General features: G+C 38.6%; 1 protein-coding gene across 6 annotated transcripts in view; it reads left to right on the top strand.

Moving 5' to 3' along the window:
• The window catches only part of ANKRD44 (ankyrin repeat domain 44), a 170,232-nt gene that overhangs the window by 124,662 nt on the left and 20,705 nt on the right, over window positions 1–24,865 (top strand). For 4 of the 6 annotated variants that reach the window (XM_087707555.1, XM_087707588.1, XM_087707548.1 and 1 more), the window contains exons 15-23: window positions 415–495; window positions 3,019–3,130; window positions 9,927–9,998; window positions 13,546–13,747; window positions 16,983–17,061; window positions 19,147–19,264; window positions 20,937–21,150; window positions 22,450–22,537; window positions 23,925–24,008. In XM_087707555.1, the coding sequence (XP_087563681.1) occupies window positions 415–495; window positions 3,019–3,130; window positions 9,927–9,998; window positions 13,546–13,747; window positions 16,983–17,061; window positions 19,147–19,264; window positions 20,937–21,150; window positions 22,450–22,537; window positions 23,925–24,008 (1,050 nt within the window). The remainder of the gene's footprint in view (window positions 1–414; window positions 496–3,018; window positions 3,131–9,926; window positions 9,999–13,545; window positions 13,748–16,982; window positions 17,062–19,146; window positions 19,265–20,936; window positions 21,151–22,449; window positions 22,538–23,924; window positions 24,009–24,865) is intronic. The other 2 variants (XM_087707561.1, XM_087707570.1) reach the window with 1 other exon arrangement.

The following is a 24,865-nucleotide window of genomic DNA, read 5'->3' on the forward strand; positions in this document are numbered from 1 at the left end:
GTATCCAATAAAACATTCCTTCTAGATGGGATACACTACTTTCTCTATGGAAATATGGAGCTTCGTGGAGACTTTTATCTTTGAAATTATAAAGCTGAACCAACATTTAGGACGAGGTTGGAATTGGTGAGGAAAACTGTATCGAGCCAAGATGTGCTGAAATGATAAATATCAGAAAGCAGTTATAAAGAATATTGTAGCTGAATGTGATGCTCTGATGTAGAACGAGGAGGACCCTAGAAATACTTCCCATTTCTGAGTGCTCTTCATGACTCCTGCCATGTGCCAATCTGTGAAACGTTTATATTAAAAAGTTTCCTGGTAGCACTCATAAATGTATTTACTGCTTGAAGTGAAACGATAAAGAGTAGTTTATACCACAGAATCTCAAAATGAGTTGCCTTTTTCATTCAGAAAGAATATTTTGGGTAACTCCCATGAAAACTCTGAAGAAATTGAGAGGTCCAATGAAAAGAAAGAAAAAGAAGCTGCACTGTAAGTTTGGTATCAGTACAGCGCTTTGACCCCATCTCTGCATTATGCTTCTCCTTCTGTGGGTTGCAGTTGTGTCCATTCCTTAGTTTTGTTCTGTGTCTCTGTTTACTGCTGGATTTGACATCTGAAACCCTAAAATGCTAACCGTAGGGTTCTTGTTTATTGATGTAGATATATGTTTACGTGTACTGGCACATTTCATATTTCATTATTTTAAAAAGTTGTGTAGCATCGACAAAATGACAAAAGGAACACCATGACATGAACACTGTTCCTTTCATACATGCATGGCATTGCCTACAGTTTGGGGGAATAATATTGCTTTAATCATTTTCACTGAACAGGAATCACTTATTCACCTAAATTGTTTACCGTCCACTAACAAAAGTCCATCTTGTTTGGGTTGAGGCTAGATTTACTGGCTTTTATCCAATAAACCCCAATTACTGAAGTGTTACACTGACTAATCTACCTGAAACTGATAGGGTGCTACAGAACGGCAGGTTATCAATAAATTGATGAGACTTTATTAAAAACTTCATATGATCTCCCCCAGCAGTTTAATGTAAACATTGAACAGTTATAGCACCAAACCATTTAAACGATATAGCCTTGAGCAGAAATTCCGCAGTAGCATTGTCTAGAGATAGACCTAACTCAGTCTCTCCAAAATAATTCATTGTATTAGAAACACTTGAAAGGTCCTGTAGAATTCCTCATTTCTCTGCTTGTAAAGAGAGGGGATTATTCCACCACTTAATCAAGACACATTTAGTGCCAAGACCACTAAGTCCGAGGCTAAGGTTTACTTCTGTTAAAAATCAATTTTATTCAAGACTGTCTGGAACTGATTATCTACCAACAGCTCAAGCATCCTTCCCAGAAAGATGTTTGCCTGCTTTCTTTAATTAAAATTGTAGCCTTCCTGCTTTTAAGAAGAAATGTATAAACATCTGGATCTAGCTAAACATTCCCTTTCTACTACCCGAATAAGCCATGAGAAGCAAAGTTTGAGCAAATAAACACATTGTTATGCCTTAAAGCACTCCTGGACTCCTCTGCTATCCAATTGCCAAAACTGCAGAATCCAAGTCAAGACAATTACAATAAATTTTGCCCTCAAAGGACCTTGGTGGCATGTCACATGAAACAACCTTAGGTTCTACATTCTTCTCTTTAATGAGAACTCAGAAGGTTCCAAATCACTTGGAGAAGTTCCACTGGATATCACTAAGAGGATAGAGTGATGGCGGGAAAATGTAATAATGAGATCTCAAAAAACTTTGAAATGAGTTTTGCTGCAGGTGTCTCTCTACTTATTTCAGATTGGTATATACCAAAGATATAGACGAAGTAGTTCACAAATAAACATTTACTGTCTATGCCAGAAAATTTCCCTTTATGCTACCTGGAATCAACTAGAATCCATTAATTTTCAGAATCATAATCTTAACTCTAACAGATTCCCCATCCCTACAGCAAGTAATAATTGATAGACATCTAAAAATCTCAGCAGATCCGACTTTTGCAGATTTAACATCCCCTAATTTCAAAGTGCTATACTCCTTCCTGGCAAACCTCACCCCAGAAGTCCATAGAAGGTTGTCTACAAGTGTTGACCTAGTTATGTCTATGTATGTTTGTGTTTTTAAAGATTTGTGTTTGTGTGTGTGTGTGTTAGCTGTTGTTGTAGCCTTTTAATAAGGCTTGACGATTGGTCCTGTTGTCTTTATGTCAAGAAGGTTGTAATAAATACTGTAAGGAAAATCTTTCCTTCATAAACTTGATACTTAGAGTTGGTATATTTTTCTGATTATTGCTGTAGCTTTTGTTATATCAATAACCAATATCTTGAATATACATAGTAGTGATGTATCAAATCTCTGACATAAAGTTTCCTTTAAAAAAAGGAAACAATAAAAGGAAAGGAAACATAATAAAAACAGTTGACATTAAAAATTTAGTAATTATTGGAAACTATGTTAGACTCCAAAATCCAGAATAGTTTCTTCAGTTTGAATAGCTGTATAGCAAATAACATTTCAGCAGATAGTCATTGAAGAGCTAAAGCAACAAAAAACATTTCTCATTATCACTAAATGGTTATTTGAAACACAAAAGCTGTATCTGGCTGTATAGATAGCAACTCTTATTGCTGCACATTGGAACCCTCAGTTGAGAAGAATGTAACTCAAATCTGGCTAATCTCAAGCATAAGAAAACATCTTTAAGATGTGGTTAATTCACTCATAGAAACAAAACATTATAGAAAATGGTATATAGTTGGAATGCTTTTAATTGGATCTTATATAGCAAGTATGTAACTTCCAGGCCATTCCTATTGTACAAAATCCCAGTGAATATAGTAGAACTGAAGATTCAACAGGTACAGGATTCTGTTAAGTAGAAATAAAAAGTTAGTATTACACAGTTTTAACATGACAGTGAATGTTTATCTCAGTATCCGTCATTACATATAGTTAAATGGTAACATTTTGGTTTATGTTTCTAAACAATCCACAGGTGTCTAGAATTTCTTCTTCAAAATGAAGCAAACCCTTCAATCCAAGATAGAGATGGCTATAATACAGTGCATTACGCTGCTGCTTATGGACACAGGCAGTGTTTAGAACTGGTGAGTAGGCCTGAAACAGTGTTGAAATGCTGCATTGCAAATGTCACTTCCAAATAAAACATATTCTTAATTTTGCAGAGCTATTACCATTATTCTTTGACACTGAACAATGTTATGTTTGTAAATTTGCCCAGGAATATGGCTATGCAGGAGAGGTACAAGTATTTTCATTACTTTACTACTTCAACATAAAGTTGATAGAGAAGCCAAGCATAATCAGAATTAAGGTGTGAAATTCTTCTGGATTGCAAGTTCAGAAGCCTGTGGAATATGTAGTGATGAGAAGATGAAAAAGGGCACGCACTTGCCATGATCAGAACAGTCTTCCTCTGGGATATGCACTGAGAATGCAATGGCTGAAAATGTTTGGGACTAACTTTCTTGATGGCCTACTCAATATTTGCTATGCATAGTTTGAGAACACCCTTGTTAGGACAGATATCAAAGTAAGCTAATAATTTCTCAAGAAAGTCCTTGGTACCATTCAACTCCTAATTTTTCAAGAAAAGTCCAATCATTATGAGTTGTTATCTTAAAGGAATAGTTTTTTTCAGAAACTCTTGCCATACCTTGCATGTATCTGAGTTTATGCATTGTAACGCATCCAAGCAAATATCAGCTCCACCATATGCTGTGCAACTACTTTGTTAAGTTTGTTACTATCATTGTAGCCAACAAGTTTCATACCTGCATTTATTTAAGTTCCCCATAGCAATATACAGTACTTGGTTGTGTCGTTATTTTGCAGAAGTTGATCCATAGGAAAGCAGAAATATTTAAAGCTATTAAATTTATAGTTTTTTGGCAATTTTACAACTTGGAGTTCCTTTTTATTATCATAGTTCAAAGTCTTTACTTTTAAAATAAGCATGCTGACTTGACTATCTATCAAATGTCACAGTCCAAAAGTTTTTTAAAAAGTAGTTGTGCTGTCATAACTATCTCAGAACGAAAAGGAATGACAAGATTCTTGAGATGTCAACAATTCATAAAATATGTGAATGACAGAACTAGGTACTAATGGATTAGTGAGCATTACAGTAGTCTGCTTTTACTATGTTAAAATCTGTTTCATTTTACAATGAATTCATTCTTGATTCTTCTAATTCTTTTGAACCCTTAGTGATCAGCAATAGTACGTTCAATAGTATATGACAGTCATAAGATGATGGGCTTTCTTTAAAGATAACCAGCATCTTGAATTGCACCCAGAAACTGTATTAGCCAATGTAGCTCACGGAGCAATGGTGTCACATAGGCATTCTGAGGTGTGCCCATTACTCTTTGCATCTCTGCATTCTGGTCTAGCTGTAGTTTCTGAGTGGTCTTTAAGGGTAACCCCCATTGAGAAATTCATTGTCCAATTGTGAGATCACAAAGGGGTGCTTGATTATATGGAGGATCTCCTGAACTAGGCACAAATTGTGTTTTCCTCCCAATAATTTGACTACCGTACCATCAATCAGGCTGGGGGGACAAAACTTATACCCCTCAGATAGGGTCCGCAACTTGGGAGTCCTCCTGGATCCACAGCTGAGTTTTGATCACCACCTATCAGCTGTGACCAGGGGGGCATTTGCCCAGGTTCGCCTGGTGCGCCAGTTGCGGCCCTACCTGAATCGGGAGGCTCTCACGACAGTCACTCGAGCCCTTGTGATCTCTAAGCTGGAATACTGCAATGTGCTCTACATGGGGCTGCCCTTGAAGAGCACCCGGAGACTTCAGCTAGTACAGAACGCGGCCGCGCGAGTGATTGTGGGCGCACCTCGGTTCGCCCACATAACACCTATCCTCCGCGAGCTGCGCTGGCTACCTGTAGATCTCCGGGTGCAATTCAAGGTCTTACTTACCACCCATAAAGCGCTCCATGGTAGTGGATCTGACTATCTGAGAGACCGCCTCCTGCCAATAACCTCCCTGCGTCCCATCAGATCGCATAGAGCGGGCCTCCTCCGTATTCCATCCGCCAGTCAGTGCCGACTGGCGACCACCCGGAGGAGAGCCTTCTCAGTTGCTGCTCCGACGCTATGGAACAATCTCCCCGTGGAGATCCGTACCCTGACCACAGTCCAGGCCTTCCGCACAGCCCTCAAGACCTGGCTAGCCCGTCAGGCCTGGGGATAAATTTTCTTGCCCCTCCCGAATGTTGAGTGAATGTTGTGTTTTAGCACTTTTTGTTATTTCACTTTTCTTTTGTCGTATTTTGTCTTTCACTCCCCTTCCCTCATTATTGTAAGCCGCCCTGAGTCCCCTCAGGGAAAAGGGCGGCCTATAAATGTTAAATTAAAAAAAAAAAAAAAAGTGCAAAGCAATAGCAATAGCAGTTAGACTTATATACCGCTTCATAGGGCTTTCAGCCCTCTCTAAGCGGTTTACAGAGTCAGCATATTGCCCCCACAGTCTGGGTCCTCATTCACCCTCCTCGGAAGGATGGAAGGCTGAGTCAACCTTGAGCCGGTGAGATTTGAACCGCTGAACTGCAGATAACAGTCAGCTGAAGTGGCCTGCAGTACTGCACCCTAACCACTGCGCCACCTCGGCAAAGACAATGCCTTAGGCTTTGATTAATTTCTGCAAAGGCCTTCTTCACCATAGTTGCCATTTTGAGCAAGAAATGTGAAACTTCCCACATTGCACACTAGTTTCAAATGGGGAAGTACACTCCCATCCAAGCAGAAGACAGAGAATTCCCAGAATTGGGGAATCCAAATACATTGTCAAGATAGAGCCTATGTCTGTTTCTCCCCACCAAACCTGCACACCCTCAAACATTAGGAGAGAACATCAACAGGGGCTTAGGGAAAAAACCCCAACTAGGTATCAACAATATATTGATGGTACCAGACCCTCAAATAGCTCCAAAACCTTCAGCACATCAACCCCTTCATGAAGTTTCAGATTTTACAACTACCCCTATTTATGACTTGAAAATAATCTAATGCTACTTCAATTAATAGTACTGTGAATAACAATATCCATAGTTATATTGATGCAATATATCAACAACAATAGCAATAGTGGATAGTCCCGGGATTGAAACTACTTTGTGGAATCTTGCCCTAAAATGATAGATGACCTCTCCCAACTATTTTGTATAGATGTTAAAACAGAAGGGTGAGAACATTAAGCCCCAAGGCTCATCACTTATTAATGCTTTAATATGCATACTCTCAGATACACTAATTTGTTTGATTATAGTTGCAGATCAAACACGGAGGAGTCATAGTCATAATTGTACTCCCCAAAGGCACATTATTCCTTTTTCAAATGTGTCAATAAATACTTATTATGATCTAATATGGAGCCAGTTTAGGCTGACAAATCCTATTGCCTGGAGGTATTCATATAAAAACTTGGCAAAAGCATTTTTCCAGGACATCAATTTTAATAGAATCACATAAAATTATAGAAAATTCCCATGGTAATTTATCTTCAATTAGCATGAAGAACTAAGTTTGTTAAGAGCTAGAAAATCATTAGCAGGTTATTTGAAGTTTCATTTTCTTTTTAGTAAATTTGTCATTGCCTCTTTTCTTGCTGTGTGCAGCTGAAGAGCTCTTGAGTGTTAAGTTTGTGTTTATGCTTAACATTACAACAGATTTCAGTATTTTCAGCAGCAAGCCAATTAATCTTTATTTGCCTGTGTCTCATCTGCTTTCTGATTAATAGCTTGACTGTATTTCTAAAAATGCTTCCAAATCTTGATTTTTCCACTCATGAAAAATGACTATCTCTATCCTTTTTTTTTCACTCTGAAATTGACTTGTCACTTTGTATTAAAAAAAAAAAAGATTTATAGTGTTTTCATGTTGATCTTTGGGTAACTAGGTCATATTCATGGACTGTGATAAAAATAATCAGAAATAATAAAATTAGTTTTTTTATTTGAAAGGCCTTTTGAAGAATGAGCAGCAAAGACTGAGAACAGAGTTAGCAGACATTTTATTTTTAGAGTTTATGCGCCTGAGATTAATACAGTCATAGCTCATGAAACTGAAAACACACCGTCGCAGTACTATGCACTGGCAAAATCTAATAAAATCTATTGCAGCTGTCGCCGAGGTCTCTTTCTCTTGACCTCTTAACTGAAACAGTTAAAAGAATGTTTAAAAGACAATGGCATCCCCCTTCCAATGAAGGTGGCAGCTTGTCTCTCTCACCCAGATTGAAAAGAAATGTACCGTAGTAACAGTCAGCATTCCACCCAAAGTGTTCAGTTCAATTATCATTCCATGTGTCAGTACACTGCACACACTCTAGTTGGTGTCACGCAGGCAACAGTGTGTAGCCTCCAGATTAGTATTCTTATCTTGAATAGAATAGTGTGAGTGTGCTTGGGGTGAACAGGGCTTTGACTGAATTCATGATATCCTGGACTAAATTGGCTAAATGTGCTGATATTATCCTTACCATGCGTATGGAATTTGCACCTGGCACAGATACAATTGTGTTAGGTAATCTGATAAACTGCTCTACAAGTGAAAAGTACTAAGAATGTGATCAAATCAAATCTTTATTACATTGTAATCCAGCATAAGGCGGGTAGGATGCGATCAGTTTAAGGAAGATTCATAGGATTAAAAAGCATAGAAGATATATCGAAGTCTAATTTAAAAAGAAAAAAAAATCCTAAACATATATATCATGTTACGTATATATAAAACAAGAGTCTAAAAAAATATCTAAAGGGATGGAATCCAAAAATATATATGTTCCGCTACATTTACCTAATGTTGCTATTCTTCCAGATTTGTAATATGTGTGAAATTAAAGAAAAATATTATCAATGAAACTTAAGGTTAAGGAAAAGAATACATAGATCTGAATGTAAATTAATCAGATTTTGTGGAGCAGACTTGATGAATAAATCCTTGTGGCGTGATGAAAAGGCTAAAATCATGTCCAAAAATATAAATTAGTATAATCTAAATTGTTCTAGTTGTATATGAAGTAGAAATCCATAGGTTGGTGATAATTGCATATTGTATTCCAGTAAATGGCGGTAATATAAGTTTTGGGGGGAAATTACAACATTCAAAATTACAATATTTTGAATGAATGCAATTTGCTCAGGCATTAATAACAATGATATTATTATCCACATAAACGAACAATTGCTGCAAAAAACAGTGAAAGTTTTATAATGTGTATGTAGACAAAAAGATAATTACAAAGAATGAAACAAAAAAAATCAAATTACAGTTAAATGTTAAAAGTCAGACAAAATAATTCGGAGAGAAATAAAAAATCGTTTTGAAAGTACACGGGCAGGCTAAACAAAGCGCTTTCATCAGAATGTGTGACATTAAAAATAGAATAGATTTTGTGATTAAATGATTTAGGATGAAATTGAAGTGAAAGAATAGTGAAAGGAGTTAGATATTTATGATTTATTATTCAGTAAATTATTGAGAAATACATGATTTGTAGTAAACATTAGTTAATGTGTGTGATGCGGTAAAAAGAATGTGAATCTGAAAAATTAATGTATCAATTGTACCTAAATAATTAAAAATGAGAGCAAAATTGATGACTTTGTCCCTAAGATGGGACAATTGTTGGAAAAAGAGGACATATAAAAATAATGGATAATATGTGGTCTGTTGTAAGGAATGAAAATTTATCAAAAGCAATACTTTTTATTTATAAAAGAGTGCTTCTGGACTTGTTTTCTGGAAGTAAGTCAACTGGGCCTGGGATGTCAGGAGAAATCTAAAAATAGTTGACTACAAAAAACAATAAAACATTGAGTCAAGAAGATCTGACTGACTGAAAGTATGTTTGAATGTTTGAATGTTTATTAACATTTGTAGGCCGCCCTTTTCCCTGAGGGGACTCAGGGCGGCTCACATAAAAATCAGGAAGGGGAATACAAACAATGACGTAGACACATATAGTAAAAAATAATAAGCAACATTCATTCATCATTCGGGAGGGGCGGCTATCTTTGTCCCCAGGCCTGACGGGCTAGCCAGTTCTTAAGGGCTGTGCGGAAGGCCTGGAGGGTGGTGAGGGTACGAATCTCCACGGGGAGCTCGTTCCAAAGGGTCGGGGCTACTACTGAGAAGGCCCTCCTCCTTGTAGTTGCCAGCCGGCACTGGCTGGCCGATGGAATTCGGAGGAGGCCCAATCTATGAGATCTAATTGGTCGCAGGGAGGTAATTGGCAGAAGGCGGTCTCTCAAGTAGATTAAAAGGCAAAGTGAGTAAGCACTACAGAAGAAATGTTTTGAAAGGTTCTAGTTAGAAAGAGAATGAATGAGTATATAATTGAATGGGTGAAGAGAAAGGAAAAAGAGAGGAAGCCATAATTGTTGCTGATATGATTTGGAAAAAGAGGTGAGAAATTTCAAGAACAAAAGATAATTAATAACTGAAAACCAGTTTGGTCTAAAGTGCTGATCTAGAAACTGGAAGACAGTGAGGTCTTCTTTCGACAAGTAAAGGCCAGTCATCCTCAGCCAACCTGCCTCACACGGTTATTGTTGTGGAGAAAATAGGTGGGAACATTCTGTATCCAGCCTTGAGTTTTTAAAATAAAGATGTGATATAAATGTTGCTGTTACTATCTTCCTTGCAATCTCTGCATAACAGATGTTCTGAGAAATCCCCAGTGTTTCAGAGCAAATTAGAAGACAGGAAAAGTTTTAGGGAAGAACAATTCACAAAAAATCAATTCCCTTCCATCTAAGTGTAGTGTCTCTTATTAACTCAGGGGACATATGTTAAATATACATGTTATGTACTTTACCTCTTCACCATAGGTATAAATAATTTCCTTCTTTTGTTTGTTCTAGCTTCTGGAGAAAACAAACAACTTTTTTGAGGAATCAGATTCAATATCAGCAAGAAGTCCTTTGCATTTAGCTGTAAGTATAGGTTGGGTGAAATGCTGTTCTAATAAGATCAAATATCCTTCTGTTTCTTATCTAAAGTATACTGGTTAATACTTACGATGAGACTTCTTTTCTTTGAGTCATATCCAAATCTCTCTAGCCAAATTCGAAGCCCAAGATCCCCAAGTGAAAACATTGCATGAAAGCTAACACTTTCTAAAGCAGAAGCCTCCTCTTAGAGATGGGGAAAGTGTTCAGTAAATGTGTTTTTATTTTCCATTTTCATTTCGTACAATCACATATGTACTGTGCATAACCAGGGCCATATAACGTTAAACAATAAACACAGCCATTCCTCTTGTCAACAATACCCCCCAAAATACAAACCCAATGTACCTCTTCGACCCTCCATACACCCTTTCTTTCACCCCCCTCTAACTTTCCATCTTCCCTCCAACATTCCCCCTACCCTACTTCCCCTCCCCCTCTACCACTCCTGAGATGGGGAAAGTGTTGAAATCGGTTTTGGTTAAGCTAGTTTGGGGGCTGATATAAATATGCTACTAGTTAAAATAACAAATTCAAGAACTGTGTGCTGGTTTATTTCTTCACTATGTTCAAATTATTCATATAAGGAATATCTATAGTCTGTAACCAGAGGTGGGTTCCTACCAGTTCACACCTATTCGGTAGAACCGGTTCGTCAAATCTACTAAACCGGTTAGAAGAGGTTCCACCAGTGGACCCGGAAAGCAGGCCACACCTACAGAAGAGGTTCCAAAAATTTTTGAAACCCACCACTGGCAAGGATCTTGTAACTTGACAGCTTTAAGACTTGCATGCTTCAATGCCAGAGTTTCTGAATAGCTACTTGGACCAACCTAAGTACTAATTCATAATTTCATATCCGGTCACATGGGTGGCAAGCCACTCCCATGCATGCGGTCACATGGGTGGCAAGCCACTCCCACAAAGGAAGCCACACCCACATAGTAGGTTCCAACAATTTTTGAAACCCACCACTGTCTGTAACCTTCAACTGGATGAAATTATGCGTCTCAGGGCAAAATGTTTTCAACCAAAGTACCTCACATGGACTAAGCTACAGAATGCTGGGACCCATTACTACAAAGAGAATGAATTTTTTATAAGTAATTTTTATTAAACTTTTTTTTAAAAAAATATTTATTTATTCAATTTCTATTTCAGTCAATGACTCTGGGGAATCTGTGGCTGCTTCAGCATTGCCAGGCTTCTGCTGCTACTACACTGCTGGGGTCATCTACCTGCTCCTTTAGAAGGGGAAGGGGAAGGAGGGAGAGAGAGAGGAAGGAAGATTTCCAAAGCTCATTACCAGTTTCCCACAAGGAAATTTAAGGGAAAATCGATAGGAAGTCATAACTCACTCCAGCTCCAATTGATTTTTTTTTTTTTGCTAGGCATGGTCATTCTAGTTCTCTGTTTAGTTGAGGATATACGGTATCTCTGAAATGATGATCCAGTGGGCCACAGGTCCTCTAGTTAATATTAAATGCAGCTTTGTGCACTTCGAGATTAATTTCAAGACATCTGTCCAGCTGCAGCTCTGGATACAATCACAGTTAGAGAAGCAAATGTGGGTAACCAACCAAAACTGTGCCATGGCGAACAGTGGGTTCACTTCAGAGGTGGGTTCCTACCAGTTTGCACCAGTTCAGTAGAACCGGTTCGTCAAATCTACCGAACCGGTTAGAAGAGATTCCACCAGAAAGCAGGCCACACATACAGAAGAGGTTCCAAAATTTTTTGAAACCCACCACTGACACACACACACACACACACACACTCACACACACTCACACACACTCACATAGAGAAAGAGAAAGAAAGGAAGAAAGAAATAAAGAAAAAAAGAAAGAAAAAGTGAGAGAGAGATGAAAGAAAAAAAGGAAAAAGGGACAGAGAGACAAAAGGAAGGAGAGAGAGAGAGAGAGAAAGAAAGAAAGAAAGAAAGAAAGAAAGAAAGAAAGAAAGAAAGAAAGAAAGAAAGAAAGAAAGAAAGAAAGAAAACAAACACATGGCTGGCAAGCTACTCCCACCAGGTCACATGGCCGGCAAGCCACTCCCACAAAGGAGGCCACACCCACAGAGTAGGTTCGAAAAAAATTTGAAACCCACCACTGGTTCACTTAATGATTGCGGCCTTTGTTCAACTACCTTGGTGTTTGCACTTATGACCATGTCCATTTAATGATTGCCTCAAAAAATTCGTCACATTGGCAAGCAGGTGTATGGCTAGCTCCATGAGGTTGTAACTGGAGGACTACCTGTGAAATACTCACTATGCAATCTGAGAAACTTTTGAAGGTTTAAATTGAATTGTTTATATACAAGTTATTTACAGTTAATTTGCCCACTGCTGAGCTGCCCCCTCAAACTGTTTCAAGGATTTTTATTTTTTTTTGCAAAATAGTTGGCCAATATTCATTACCACATGTACAGAAATACATACACGGAACAGCTTACGAAGTTTTCCCCTCCAACCAAAGTATGTGCAGCTTCCCTTTTGCTGTGATATGTAAACTGATTAAATTTTTTCCTTCAACTTCTGGTCCAGGTGCCTGACTGTGGCATCTACCTTGCCTTTTATCTGAGACTTTATTTTAGCTTTTTTGGGGGGGTGGGGGGAGTGGTACTTGTTGATGGTTCTTGGATTTATTTATTAGTATTTCATTTCTCGGTTATCTTTCTTGTTTGATATTATATGCCTCCAGTGGTGGGTTTCAAATTTTTTTCGAACCTACTCTGTGGGTGTGGCCTCCTTTGTGGGAGTGGCTTGCCGGCCATGTGACCTGGTGGGAGTGGCTTGCCGGCCATGTGTTTTCTTTCTCTCTCTCTCATTCTCTCTCTCTCTTTCTCTCTCTCTCTCTCCCTCTCTCTCTCTTTCCTTTTGTCTCTCTGTCCCTTTTTCCTTTTTTTCTTTCATCTCTCACTTCTTTCTTTTTTCTTTTTTTCTTTATTTCTTTCTTCCTTTCTTTCTCTTTCTCTGTGTGAGTCTCTCTCTCTCTGTGTGTGTGTGTGTGTGGTGGGTTTCAAAAAAATTTGGAACCTCTTCTGTAGGTGTGGCCTGCTTTCTGGTGGAACCTCTTCTAACCGGTTCGGTAGGTTTGACGAACCGGTTCTACTGAACTGGTGCGAAATGGTAGGAACCCACCTCTGTATGCCTCCCAGGGTTCTTTTGAATTAGTGTAGGTTATAAAAACATTTTTTTAATTTAGATTCTTTTCTGTTGGGATGCATATATTACTTATTTCCAAAAATTATTCTAAATTCATTTAATTTTTAATAGGTTAAAATTCCTACAGGGTTACTTTACGTACCAGTTTTAATCATCTTCTAAAAATGCCATTCCAGAGAAAAAACCCCTGAAAGGTATAGTTTATTTTGAAGAGGTAAATACCACATTGTGAAAGAGGTTTCACCAGACTAATGAGATTTCCTCACTGTTTCAGTTTTCACATCAGGAGAAATCTTGGTGTATTCTCAGTGTTTAGACTCAGTGAAAAATCACTGGTCTTAAGTACTTCATTTTGTTTCCTAGGCCTATAATGGTCACCATGAAGCATTAGAAGTGCTGCTTCAGTCACTAGTAGATCTGGATATTAGAGATGAAAAAGGACGTACTGCCCTGGACCTTGCTGCATTTAAAGGACATATGGAATGTGTTGAGGCGCTCATCAACCAGGGTGCTTCTGTCGCAGTGAAAGATAATGTCACACAACGGACCCCACTCCATGCCTCAGGTAGGTGAGATGCTATTATTTTGATACACTGACTACAGTTAAAAAGAATGATATGCAGAAAAGCTTTGACAAAGTTTGGTTCCTTTTTAAACAGAAAAAAAATCTTATCTCCTTAGAGGGGTGGGAGAGAACCAGAGGTGGGTTGCTCCCAGTTTGGCCTGGATCGGGAGAACCGATAGTGGTGGCGGAGGGAGGCTCCCTCCACCTGCCCACCTCATGCGCACAAGAAAAAAAATATTACCTCCTTAGAGGAGTGGGAGAGAACCAGAGGTGGGTTGCTCCCAGTTTGGCCTGGATCGGGAGAACCGGTAGTGGTGGCGGAGGGAGGCTCCCTCCACCTGCCCACCTCATGCGCACAAGAAAAAAAATATTACCTCCTTAGAGGAGTGGGAGAGAACCAGAGGTGGGTTGCTCCCAGTTTGGCCTGGATCGGGAGAACCGGTAGTGGTGGCGGAGGGAGGCTCCCTCCACCTGCCCACCTCATGCGCACAAGCGCGCACGAGCAAACCGGTAGTAAAAAAAAAAATGGAAACCCACCACTGGAGAGAACGGCAGCAAAAATTGCAAACTGTAATTTACATCTGGTCCTGCTGATATGCTAAGGTCACTTTGTGTATTGTGTGACCTCAGAGTTCTACATAATAATTCAGGTTGAAGAGAGAAACAAATTATAGCAACTTTAGAAAATTACTATTTCACATGAGTTCTTCGTGAATAAGAAAATATAAGAGTGGAAGTATTTTCCCCCTGGAAAACCTCCTTCTTTCTTGTGTGTCAAAATAGTTCTAATTTACCACCAAATTCTTGTCTAGCCTAATGTATACCCCTGCCTCCCTCCCCCCTCCCCCCCAACCCCCCTCCTCCTTCCCCCCCCCCGACTTCCCAGAACCCGTACACGGTATGGATTTTTAACAAACACAGTCTAAACTCTATTGAGAAAAAAGAGATAAAGAAATTAATGACATCTCTACATTGATCTTAGCTTCTTCTTGCTGAGCTAACTTTAAACAATTTAAATCATTTCTGATCTTAAGCATAGGCTAACTGGAATTTCTTGGTCCCGTATTTATTTTGTATATAGTCAATCCATTTTTTCCAGTCTCGTTTATATCTCTCATTTGAGTGATCTTTAAGATATGCCGATATTTTAGCCATCTCGGCTAAGTTTGTAACTTTCAATGTCCATTCTTGAGTTGTAGGCAAGTCTTCCTTCTTCCAATATTGCGCCACCAACAGTCTTGCTGAAGAAAACCTCCTTCTTTCTTAATGAGCTATGCTAAAAATGATTTTTTACTAAATCTCCCAAAATGAAGAAATAACATAAGTACAACGTCTTACAGATAGTCCTTGATTTATTACCACAGTTGGAACAAGAATTTCCTTCGCTAAGTGATACGGTCGATAAGTGACTAATCCTATGATTGTGTCCAATTTTACAAACTTTTATGTCACAGTCATTAAGCGAATAACTCTGGCCATTAAGTGAATCACACAGTTGTTCAACAAATCCAGTTTCCCCCATTGACTTTACTTATTGGAAGCCAGCTGGGAAAGTTATAAATTGTGGTCATGTGACAACCCCCCTCCCAAGTACTCTGAAACCATCATAAATGCATGCCTGTTGCCTAGTGCCTGGATTGTGCTTACTTGAGCATGGGGACACTACAATTGTAAATGTGAGGACCAATCGTGAGTCACTTTTTTTAGTGTCACTGTAACATCAAATAATAGCTAAATAAATGGTTGTTAAATCAAGGACTACCTGTATTCCCAAAACAGAGATGATGTGACTGGACAACTATAGTGAATCATGATCCTTGAATCTTATTACCAGTTCATCAAATTATAATGATTTATTTCAGGGTTGAGCAGTAATAGGTTTACAGATCTTCTGATCCCTGGTTGTGCATGATCATTTTGTCTAACCAAATGGTGCCCCAACATTTCATAATTATATCACTGAAATGAAGAAAGCTTAGCATAACCAAAATTGGATAGGACCGTGAAGTTCCACTCAAGTTCTAGTCCTTAGAACAAATTCCTAGGTTCAGAATTCTTCCCCTCCTGAACTAGACTCCAGTTAGTACTCCAGATGTCAGCAGGCTGTGAATTAGATCCGTTTTTCCTCTTGAGTTGTACTTGCTATTCAGGGGTGGGTTTCTCGCCCCGTTCCAACCGGATCGGTTGGAACGAGGCCGGCGGCATCCTCGCACACGCACGCGGCGCGCGTGTGCATGCACGCGGCATCCTTGCGCACGCACGTGGCATGCACGTGCACGCACACGGCGCGTGCATGCGTACTAGCGTCTGCGTGATGCTCCAGCTGCTCCTGGAGGATCGCGCAGGCGTTCTGCGCATGCGTGGAAAGCGCAAAATTCGAAAAACCCGGGTAAGGAGCGGGCGCGGGTGTGCGGGTGCGCGCGGGTGCGGGGGGGTGGGCTTCGCCGTTCCCGGAAGTTACTTACTTCCGGGTTCGGCGACCAACCGGATCGCAGGGACCAGTGCGAACCGGTCGAAACCCACCCCTGTTGCTATTAGGCATTTTGAATTTAGATCAGCACATCTGTAATCGTAACTGTACTTACTTCATTTTCCTTATACCCTAGTTTAGAATTGATTATACCGTACATTGCCATTTATTTTTAGAGTAGTTAACAAATAAACTGAGTACTGTATATTATTTTGTATTGAAATGGTGCATTGTCTTAGCATGGCCTGATAGAGACCTCTGTTGGCTAAATACAGGTTTACATTGTCCACCAATAATAGTTGAAGCAGGCCATATTTGACTATAATTAGATAGGATTTCTTTATAGTAGAAACTCAAAATTGTTTCTGCTGCTATTTTCTTTGGATGCTACTGAAGTGTTGAAAACAATCTTGAAAAATGTAATGCATGTACAAAAATATGAATGTCATTTCTCAACTCTCTATTTTCTTACCCCATCAAAGACAATATGTATTTTTGCTCTTCTTTCTAATGGCAGTCAATATTTTTGGAGAATAAGCATTAAATAATTAAACTATTAATGAATATAAATTAAATTATCAAAATGCATATCTAAATTTACTTCTTATATTAGAAGATGAACTTCAGGAGTCAATATATAGGGGTATTTTTCTTTCTTAATGAATTAATCAAAAATATTTTCTCCTAAATATTACTTGATACAAGTTTCTCTCTTTCATGGCTTTTATTTGAAAAACATTTAAAGTATGTCTTTGCTTTTTATAGTCATCAATGGGCATACATCATGTCTACGGCTTTTATTAGAAGTAACAGATAACCCTGACGTAGTGGATGCCAAAGGACAGTAAGTTTATTTTATTTTGAAATTTACAATTTGAGTGACCTTGAAATCATTTTAAGCAGTAGCACTTCGATATCCATCGTGGCTACCTCCTCGTTCAAGGATGTTCAGAAGTTAATTTAATAACTTCAAATTAAGGTAAGCATAGCCTTCCCACGCCATGGCTAACCAATTCACGGTGCTGCTATCAGTTCTTCAGCTAATAACACTGGAGTCAAAGAGGAGAAAAGGACACAACCATTACAGCTGTAAGAAACTGGTAACCAAGGACAAGAATCACGGTTAAGCCTGGATGAGACAAGAAATAGAAAAAGCAAATTTGCAGCAACCCTAAGGAAATGAGATTATAATTGGAGTTGTGCTGCCAATGTATATCCAGTAGATGTCCTCTGGGATTTCTGCTACAGAAAGCATTCCACCCCATGCCAGATGCCAGAAGTGTGTTTTTTATTTTACATCTTAGACAAATGGTAGTGAGAATAAAAGTTTGAAGTTAGGAATGCAGACTGAATGTGTCTCCTATTACTATGAACCAGAATCTTCAAAGATGACCCTACTCTAACTCCCCATGAATCACTCTTCCTGGACTCAGTTCTTGTATATGTGATTATATCCTATAGCAGTGATGGCGAACCTATGGCACGCGGAGCCATTTGTCAGGGCACGCGAGGCGCTGCCCTGTCAGCTGGCCAGCTGAGTTCACCCTTTTTAAAAGACATTTTTTGCCCTCCCCAGACTCCAGAGGTTTTATAGGAGCCTGGGGAGGGTGAAAAGAGCCTCCCCAGCGCCCCCCCCCCCCCGAAGGCCCTCTGGAGGCTTCATAAGCTTCCCTGAAGCCTCCAGAGAGCAAAAATCCTACGGGCAAACCGGAAATTTGGAAAGGGACTTCCGGTTTGCTTGGAGGGTCATTTTGACTGCTCCGGAGGCTTCAGGGAAGACTCCTAAAAGTCAACTGAAGCCTCCGGAGGGTTTCCGGGAGGGCGGGGGAAGCTGTTTTCGCCCTCCCCGGGCTCCTATAAAGCCTCTGGAGCCTGGGGAGGGCGAAAAAAGCATGCAAAATGGGGGTCATGCCTGTAGTGCGCGCATGCGCACTTGAGGGGGTCACACATTGCATTATGGGTGTGGCATGCCCGCATACGACCCCCCCGTGCTCCCCCCCTTATGGCACGCAAGCCAAAAAAGGTTCGCCATCACTGTCCTATAGTTTAAGCCAGGAAAGCCAGCTGAGAGACTTTGAGTCACACCCTCTCTTTTAGCCTAGCCTACATCTCAGGGTTGTTGTGCGAAAAATAGGATGAAGGAGGAGAATTAGGTATGTTCGCATCATTGGCAGCTTCAAAAGGAATACAGGTGGGATAAAAATCTAGTAAATAATAAAAATAAATAAAAACCTTTGTGCATGTAGAAAAATAGCATATATTTCTGTATGCAATCAATCTCTCTCTGGCTTCCCCATGCCTCTTCCCCTGAGAATATACAGCTGTGAATTGCTGAAGGGTAGAAAACCTTCTAGATTTTATAAATTGATTCTGATAATACTACAGTGTGACAAAGAATTAAAATCTAGAAGCTGGTTCATAAATATAGCCATACGTTACGGGCAATAGGATAGAATTGAACCATAACTATCTGCCTATCTAAATGTCTAAATGATTTAGATTAGATTTAGTCTAAATGTCTAAATCTAAATCTATCCATTTCCTCGCATGATGTACAAATTCAAAATGGACAAATCCCCCAATAGATATGGGGAAATGTTTCCACATACATCTTTTTATGGAGGCTCTGGCCATTTTAGAGTAAAGAATACCCAAACAGAAACAATTAAGTTAGGAAATGCAGCACTAGGTGCAGCACAAATAATCAGAAATAAACATTATGCTGCTCATTTTTAGATTAAGAACAAAGATTGAATATTAATGCTTCATAAACCTCCAATATTACCGAATCTAGCTATCTCTGGCAACATATATAATAACTAATGGATATTACAATGTTTGGAGAAGCGGTAAATACTTTTGGATAATACATTGAATAAAGTCAAATCAGGAATATACCATGACGGTTATGGGCCTCTCGTTTTTTTAGGACTCCACTGATGCTAGCTGTGGCTTATGGGCACATAGACGCTGTTTCTTTGTTACTTGAAAAAGAGGCATCGGTTGATGCAGCTGATATCCTAGGATGTACTGCTTTACATCGAGGGGTAATTTCTCGTTTCTCTATCCTGTGTTTCTGCTGTATGTTTTTTTCAATTGCACATATGCCTAATAATGGTAGAGAAGAATACAGAGCACCAAAACTGACTTTGATTCTAACATATATCATGTAAGACTCTGAATGCAACCTGCTCAGGGGAAGCCACAATGATCTGCAAACCTCTGCTAAAAACTGCTGTATTAACTAATTGTCTCAGTTAGTCCTTTTTTTTAAAAAAAAGCAGTGTTATATAAAAGAATGGATATGATTGGAGAAAAAAATATGACAAAAGCTTTGCAGTCCACAGTTATACTCTGGAGGAAGAGTTTGCTCATATTTAAAGGTAAATATATGTTAGAGTTGGGAAAGATATTAGAAAACTGCCTTTATGAAGATGCAATCAAGTTTCTCAGGTAGAAATTCTTAGCAGAATTTTGCTAATCTAAATTTTAATTGGTTATTACAAAGGCTTTAAGGTTTTATGATGATTAGAAGAAAAACAGTCCTATTGGAGGGGGCTTGGCTCATAGCTGTACATCAGTGTTTCTCAACCTTGGCGACTTTAAGTCCTGTGGACTTCAACTCCCAGAATCCCCCAGCCAGCTGGGGGATTCTGGGAGTTGAAGTCCACAGGACTTAAAGTCGCCAAGGTTGAGAAACACTGCTTTACATATAGGTTTTGTCAATAATTCTTCATTCAAAGCACAGTGGGTTCATAGTAAGATTGGGTATGCCTACTGACATATGTCGATGTATTTATAGCATATCTAATTTTCTAAGTTTTTCCTCTACTTTTCAAATTTAAACAATGAAACACTTGGAACATGTTTTTCAAAGATTCCTCCTCATCATATTTATTTAATTAATCATTATTGTTTTCAAGTAGCCCAATTTTTACAATTTTCTTATATTTCCAAGAATGCATGGGGGAAAATTAAAACAATTTCTAGCAGTTCAAGATGCATCATCACCATAAACATTTTAGATGGCCTCTTGTGGATGTTCACCAAAAATGTCACTATTCCAAGCATGCTTGGAACACTTTTGAAAGGTGTTGGGTTTGTACCGGTAATGTTAGGGGCTCTTGGTCTGGAAGGACCCTTGATGCAGTATGTGACTATATTTTTTATAAAGAACACTCTGAAAAGTATTTCTTTTCATTAAATATTTAGCAATAGCAATAGCAGTTAGACTTATATACCGCTTCATAGGGCTTTCAGCTCTCTCTAAGTGGTTTACAGAGTCAGCATATCGCCCCCAACAATCTGGGTCCTCATTTCATCCACCTCGGAAGGATGGAAGGCTGAGTCAACCTTGAGCCGGCGAGATTTGAACCGCCGAACTGCAGATAACAGTCAGCTGAAGTGGCCTGCAGTACAGCACTCTAACCACTGCACCACCTCAGCTCTTTTAGAGAAGAATATGTCCATATTCCCATGTATGCAAGTTACTAAAAAAAAAAAATCTTTGTCACTGACTGTCCACTTAGAACATGTTTTATTTCAGAAAAAACCCAAATCTTTATCATTAATATTTCAGACAAGCTTTTTCAGTTACTAAAAAAAAAAACAGTTTTTGTTTATATTTATTTAGGATTGTTGATTATCTTGCATAGCTTTATGAGATGGAAGGCATATTTTACTAAAACGAATCTAATTTTTAAATTTTATTTGAAAAAGATTATGACAGGGCATGAGGAATGCATTCAAATGCTGTTGGAACAAGAAGTATTAATTCTGTGTAAGGATGCCAGAGGCAGGACCCCTCTCCATTATGCAGCAGCTCGCGGTCATGCCACATGGCTGAGTGAATTAATGCAGTTGGCACTTTCGGAAGACTACAATTTTAAAGATAATCAGAATTATACACCATTGCACTGGGCTTCTTATAACGGTAATCTTTTATGCCAAGCAGATATTTAATACTGGCTATTAGGTTTGGTGTGGAAATTGCATGCAAAGAGAGATTACAGAGCTTGTAAAACAATAGTTGTATCTTGTTGTAAATTGTTAAGAGATTTGGCACCATTCCCAGATCAATGCCACATCTTTATGATCTGCATTGTCTCCATTTGACAGCTGACCCAATTTCTTGTGAATGGTCCAGTTTTCAATCTGACACTGAAGCTCTAAGCAGTTTTTCAGTTGGTCGGAATTTCCCTTCTCTGCCACTGTGTTGCAATACAGCAACTCTCCGGGTTAAGAAAGCCCCAGTTTAAGGATGACCTATAGTTAAGTTAAATGTTCAGTGATTCAAGTTAAACTTGCAATAGTTCAATTCATGGTTCCACCACAAAACCGTGGTAGAATAAAGCGCGCTCGACGAAAGCGCGTACGTGATGTCATCACAGCGCGATGAAAACATCGCGCTGTGAGCGGTAAATTTAAAATTAAAGCGAAAACCTTACCCTAACCCCCCCAAACCTAACCCTAAACCTAACCCTAAACCTAACCCTTAACCTAACGCTAAACCTAATGCTAACCCTTAACCTAACCCTAAACCTAACCCTAACGCTTAACGTAACCCTAAACCTAACCCTAACCCTTAACCTAACCCTAACCCTAAACCTAACCCTTACCTTTATGTGAATCGGCTTGCTTTAATTTTATTTTAATTTAATTTATTTTTAATTTTTTTCGGCGCGCTGCTGATGACGTCACGTACGCGCTTTAATCGGGCACGCTTTAGTCTACCGCGGTTTTGACGGGTCACACAATTCATTGTATCATACTACTAAGACATTATTATACAATAATGCTTTCCTGGCTTACATAAAAATTTGATTTAAGGACAGACCTGGGGACATTCTTAAACTGGGAACTATATGTATTTTGAACACACTGATGCTTTGTATTGAGCAATATGATGGAATTGTGGCCCTCCCAAACAGCAGTCCCAGTGACTTTTTTATATCACCAAATGAATAAGATTATTTTATTTTTAAAAATCTCAAAGCATATGCAGGCTATCTCAGATTGAGTAATTTGTACCTTCATTTCAACCACTTTGGAGAAGTTTCTTCCAGTCAGCCTGAGCAATATGCTGACTTGAAAATAGTGGGCACCGTTTTCATTCTGGATAAAGTATCTTCAGAGAATCCATATCAAACTGAAAGATAAAGCCTAGTTCTTTTGACAATACTGAGCACTTTTTTTGTTTTGGAACTTGAAATTATCATCTGATCTCTTACAGGAAATGAGAACTGTATAGAGGTACTGTTGGAACACAAAGCTTTTCGCAACTTTCATGGAAACACGTTTTCTCCATTGCACTGTGCGGTGTAAGTAGAAATAGCAGTAAATTTCACTTCCTATATAGCCTAGGCTGTGTGCCAAGTTAAGCTGGAATTTTAAAATAATAAAGCTTTGAGATTTTGTACTATTTTTATAATATTAGTCCCCAATCCACTCATGCACACAGTTACAAGCAATTCAAATGCCTTCTCAGCAAATTTCTGTACTAGGAAATGAACCATTTTCATTATACTTTATGTAGTTTTGATTGCCAGTTTTTCTGTACTATAAACTTTAATTTCAAATTGTGCTCTGAGGATTTTAATAAAAGCAAAAGTAAAGGTGGCTTTGACCTGAACTGAACATTAATGAGACAGGATCATAATTAACTTCATTTTTTGCCTATAGTACAAAAGTAATTGGCCATTACTTTAAGGCTAATATCTATAGCCTATAGTCCAATATTCTCTGTTGATCACCCATCCAAGTATTAAATGGGCATAGATCAGATACAGGAAAAAGTCTTGCGACACCTTGCACACGAACATATTTGTTATAGAGACTTTTGGAGTTAATTCATGACAACTGAGTAGTGTTTGATCACTGGAAATAAATTGTAGAAAGTTTACTTAGGGACAGTGATATTGTTTGATCAATGATACTATGTTGACAACTCCCAATCTCTCTTCAATCAATGCCTGGGGGTTGTTATTATCCTTAATAATACTGTTAGTACATCACATACTTTTTCCGTATTTAGCTCCCTTGTCTGTAAGTGTATTATTGTGGCTTTGTCTGTTATTGCTGCTAAGTAGCTGTGAAAGTAGCATCCCAGACTGCCAGAGTTACATGAACAGGAAAGCTATAATAAGAAGCAAACACACACCCACCCACCCACACACACACACACACACACACACACACACAAACATGTACCTTGCTTTCAATGAACATCTTTTAAGGAAGTCATTTCACACATTTCTATTGAAATTATAGGAGGTCTATATATAGTATATAATACATATAAAGGGTAAAATGAACATACAAGGAAACAAGAAAGTGGGAACTGTCCTCACTCATGTTTTGATCCCCCCCCCCGATACCTTATGCATTTATTGTATGCATTTATTTATTTCTGAAAAAGCCAATGGAGTGTGGTTTGTGTGCATGAGTGGTTCCCTGTTCATGAATATGCACATATAGGCAGTTCTAAGGAGAATAAGTGAACCAGCTTAGTTGTGATTTATAAATTGTAAATGTATTACTGGGCAAACTATGCTATGGATAAAGCTATAAATCCAGGCTATCAAAATTCTGGACTGAAGTATAATGATAAGCCTACATTGAAAGTAAACCCAGGGAAATCCAGTTGAACTATGCTATCAAATGAATGAAATAAATTACATGGAATTAAATAGTGTCCTTCCTTAACAGAATAAATGATCATGAAAACTGTGCTTCACTACTCATTGGGGCATTTGGTGGTGGCATTGTTAATTGCAAAGATGAAAAAGGAAGGTAAGAATTACTTTGATGAAATGTGTAATTTATTAATTTGTTTTATTTATAATGAATTATAGTTCCCTTTAAAAATGGAGGCAGCGGTTTGTATTCATTTATTAATGGAGAAGCCTTTTATCTGTCAGTAAAATGGAACCAAAAAACATTTAAACAATGTTTCCTCCCTATTGAGTACCCCATGGCCCACTTACCTCACCCAACTCTTCAAAGAGGATTACTAGAGGAAAAGGAACAGGAGCCTCCATTCCACTAATAAAGATTTCCACCAAGTCAAAGACATTTGCTTCAGTGAAGAAATACCAAATTGATTGTATTTAATGGGTTGAAATAAAACTAGTGAAACTTTAAAAAGCTGGGGTTACCAATTTCATAGATGAATAGAAGGGAGGTGAAGGGAAGGATAAAAATTATTGGCCAAGTGTGATTGGACACAGGAATGTGTCTCCAGTGCATAACCTCTCAATCATACAACAAAGTGATAGGGCATAGGTCATAAATCATAATTAGAATCATTAATCATAAGCAAAGGTGGGATTCAAGTAATTTAACAATCGGTTCTCTGCCCTAATGACTTCTTCCAACAACCAGTTTGCCAAACTGCTCAGAAAGTTAATAACCAGTTCTGAAGTGGTGCAAACTGATTGAATCCCACCACTTGATCATAAGATACAAACAACAAGTAATAAATCATAAGATACCAATAGGAGAAGATAGTAGGAAAGATGAAAAGATGAGAAAGAATGAAAAATGAAAATATGAGAGGATGAGAAGGATAATAGTTATTACTTATAAAGCCCTTCATGGTATTGGACCTGGGTACTTGAGAGACCACCTGCTGCCAATTACCTCCCAAA

This window comes from Thamnophis sirtalis, unplaced genomic scaffold, assembly GCF_051295495.1.
Source record: "Thamnophis sirtalis isolate CommonGarterSnake01/CBP01778 unplaced genomic scaffold, rThaSir2_p1.2 scaffold_1, whole genome shotgun sequence".
NCBI classification, from domain to species: Eukaryota; Metazoa; Chordata; class Lepidosauria; order Squamata; family Natricidae; genus Thamnophis; species Thamnophis sirtalis.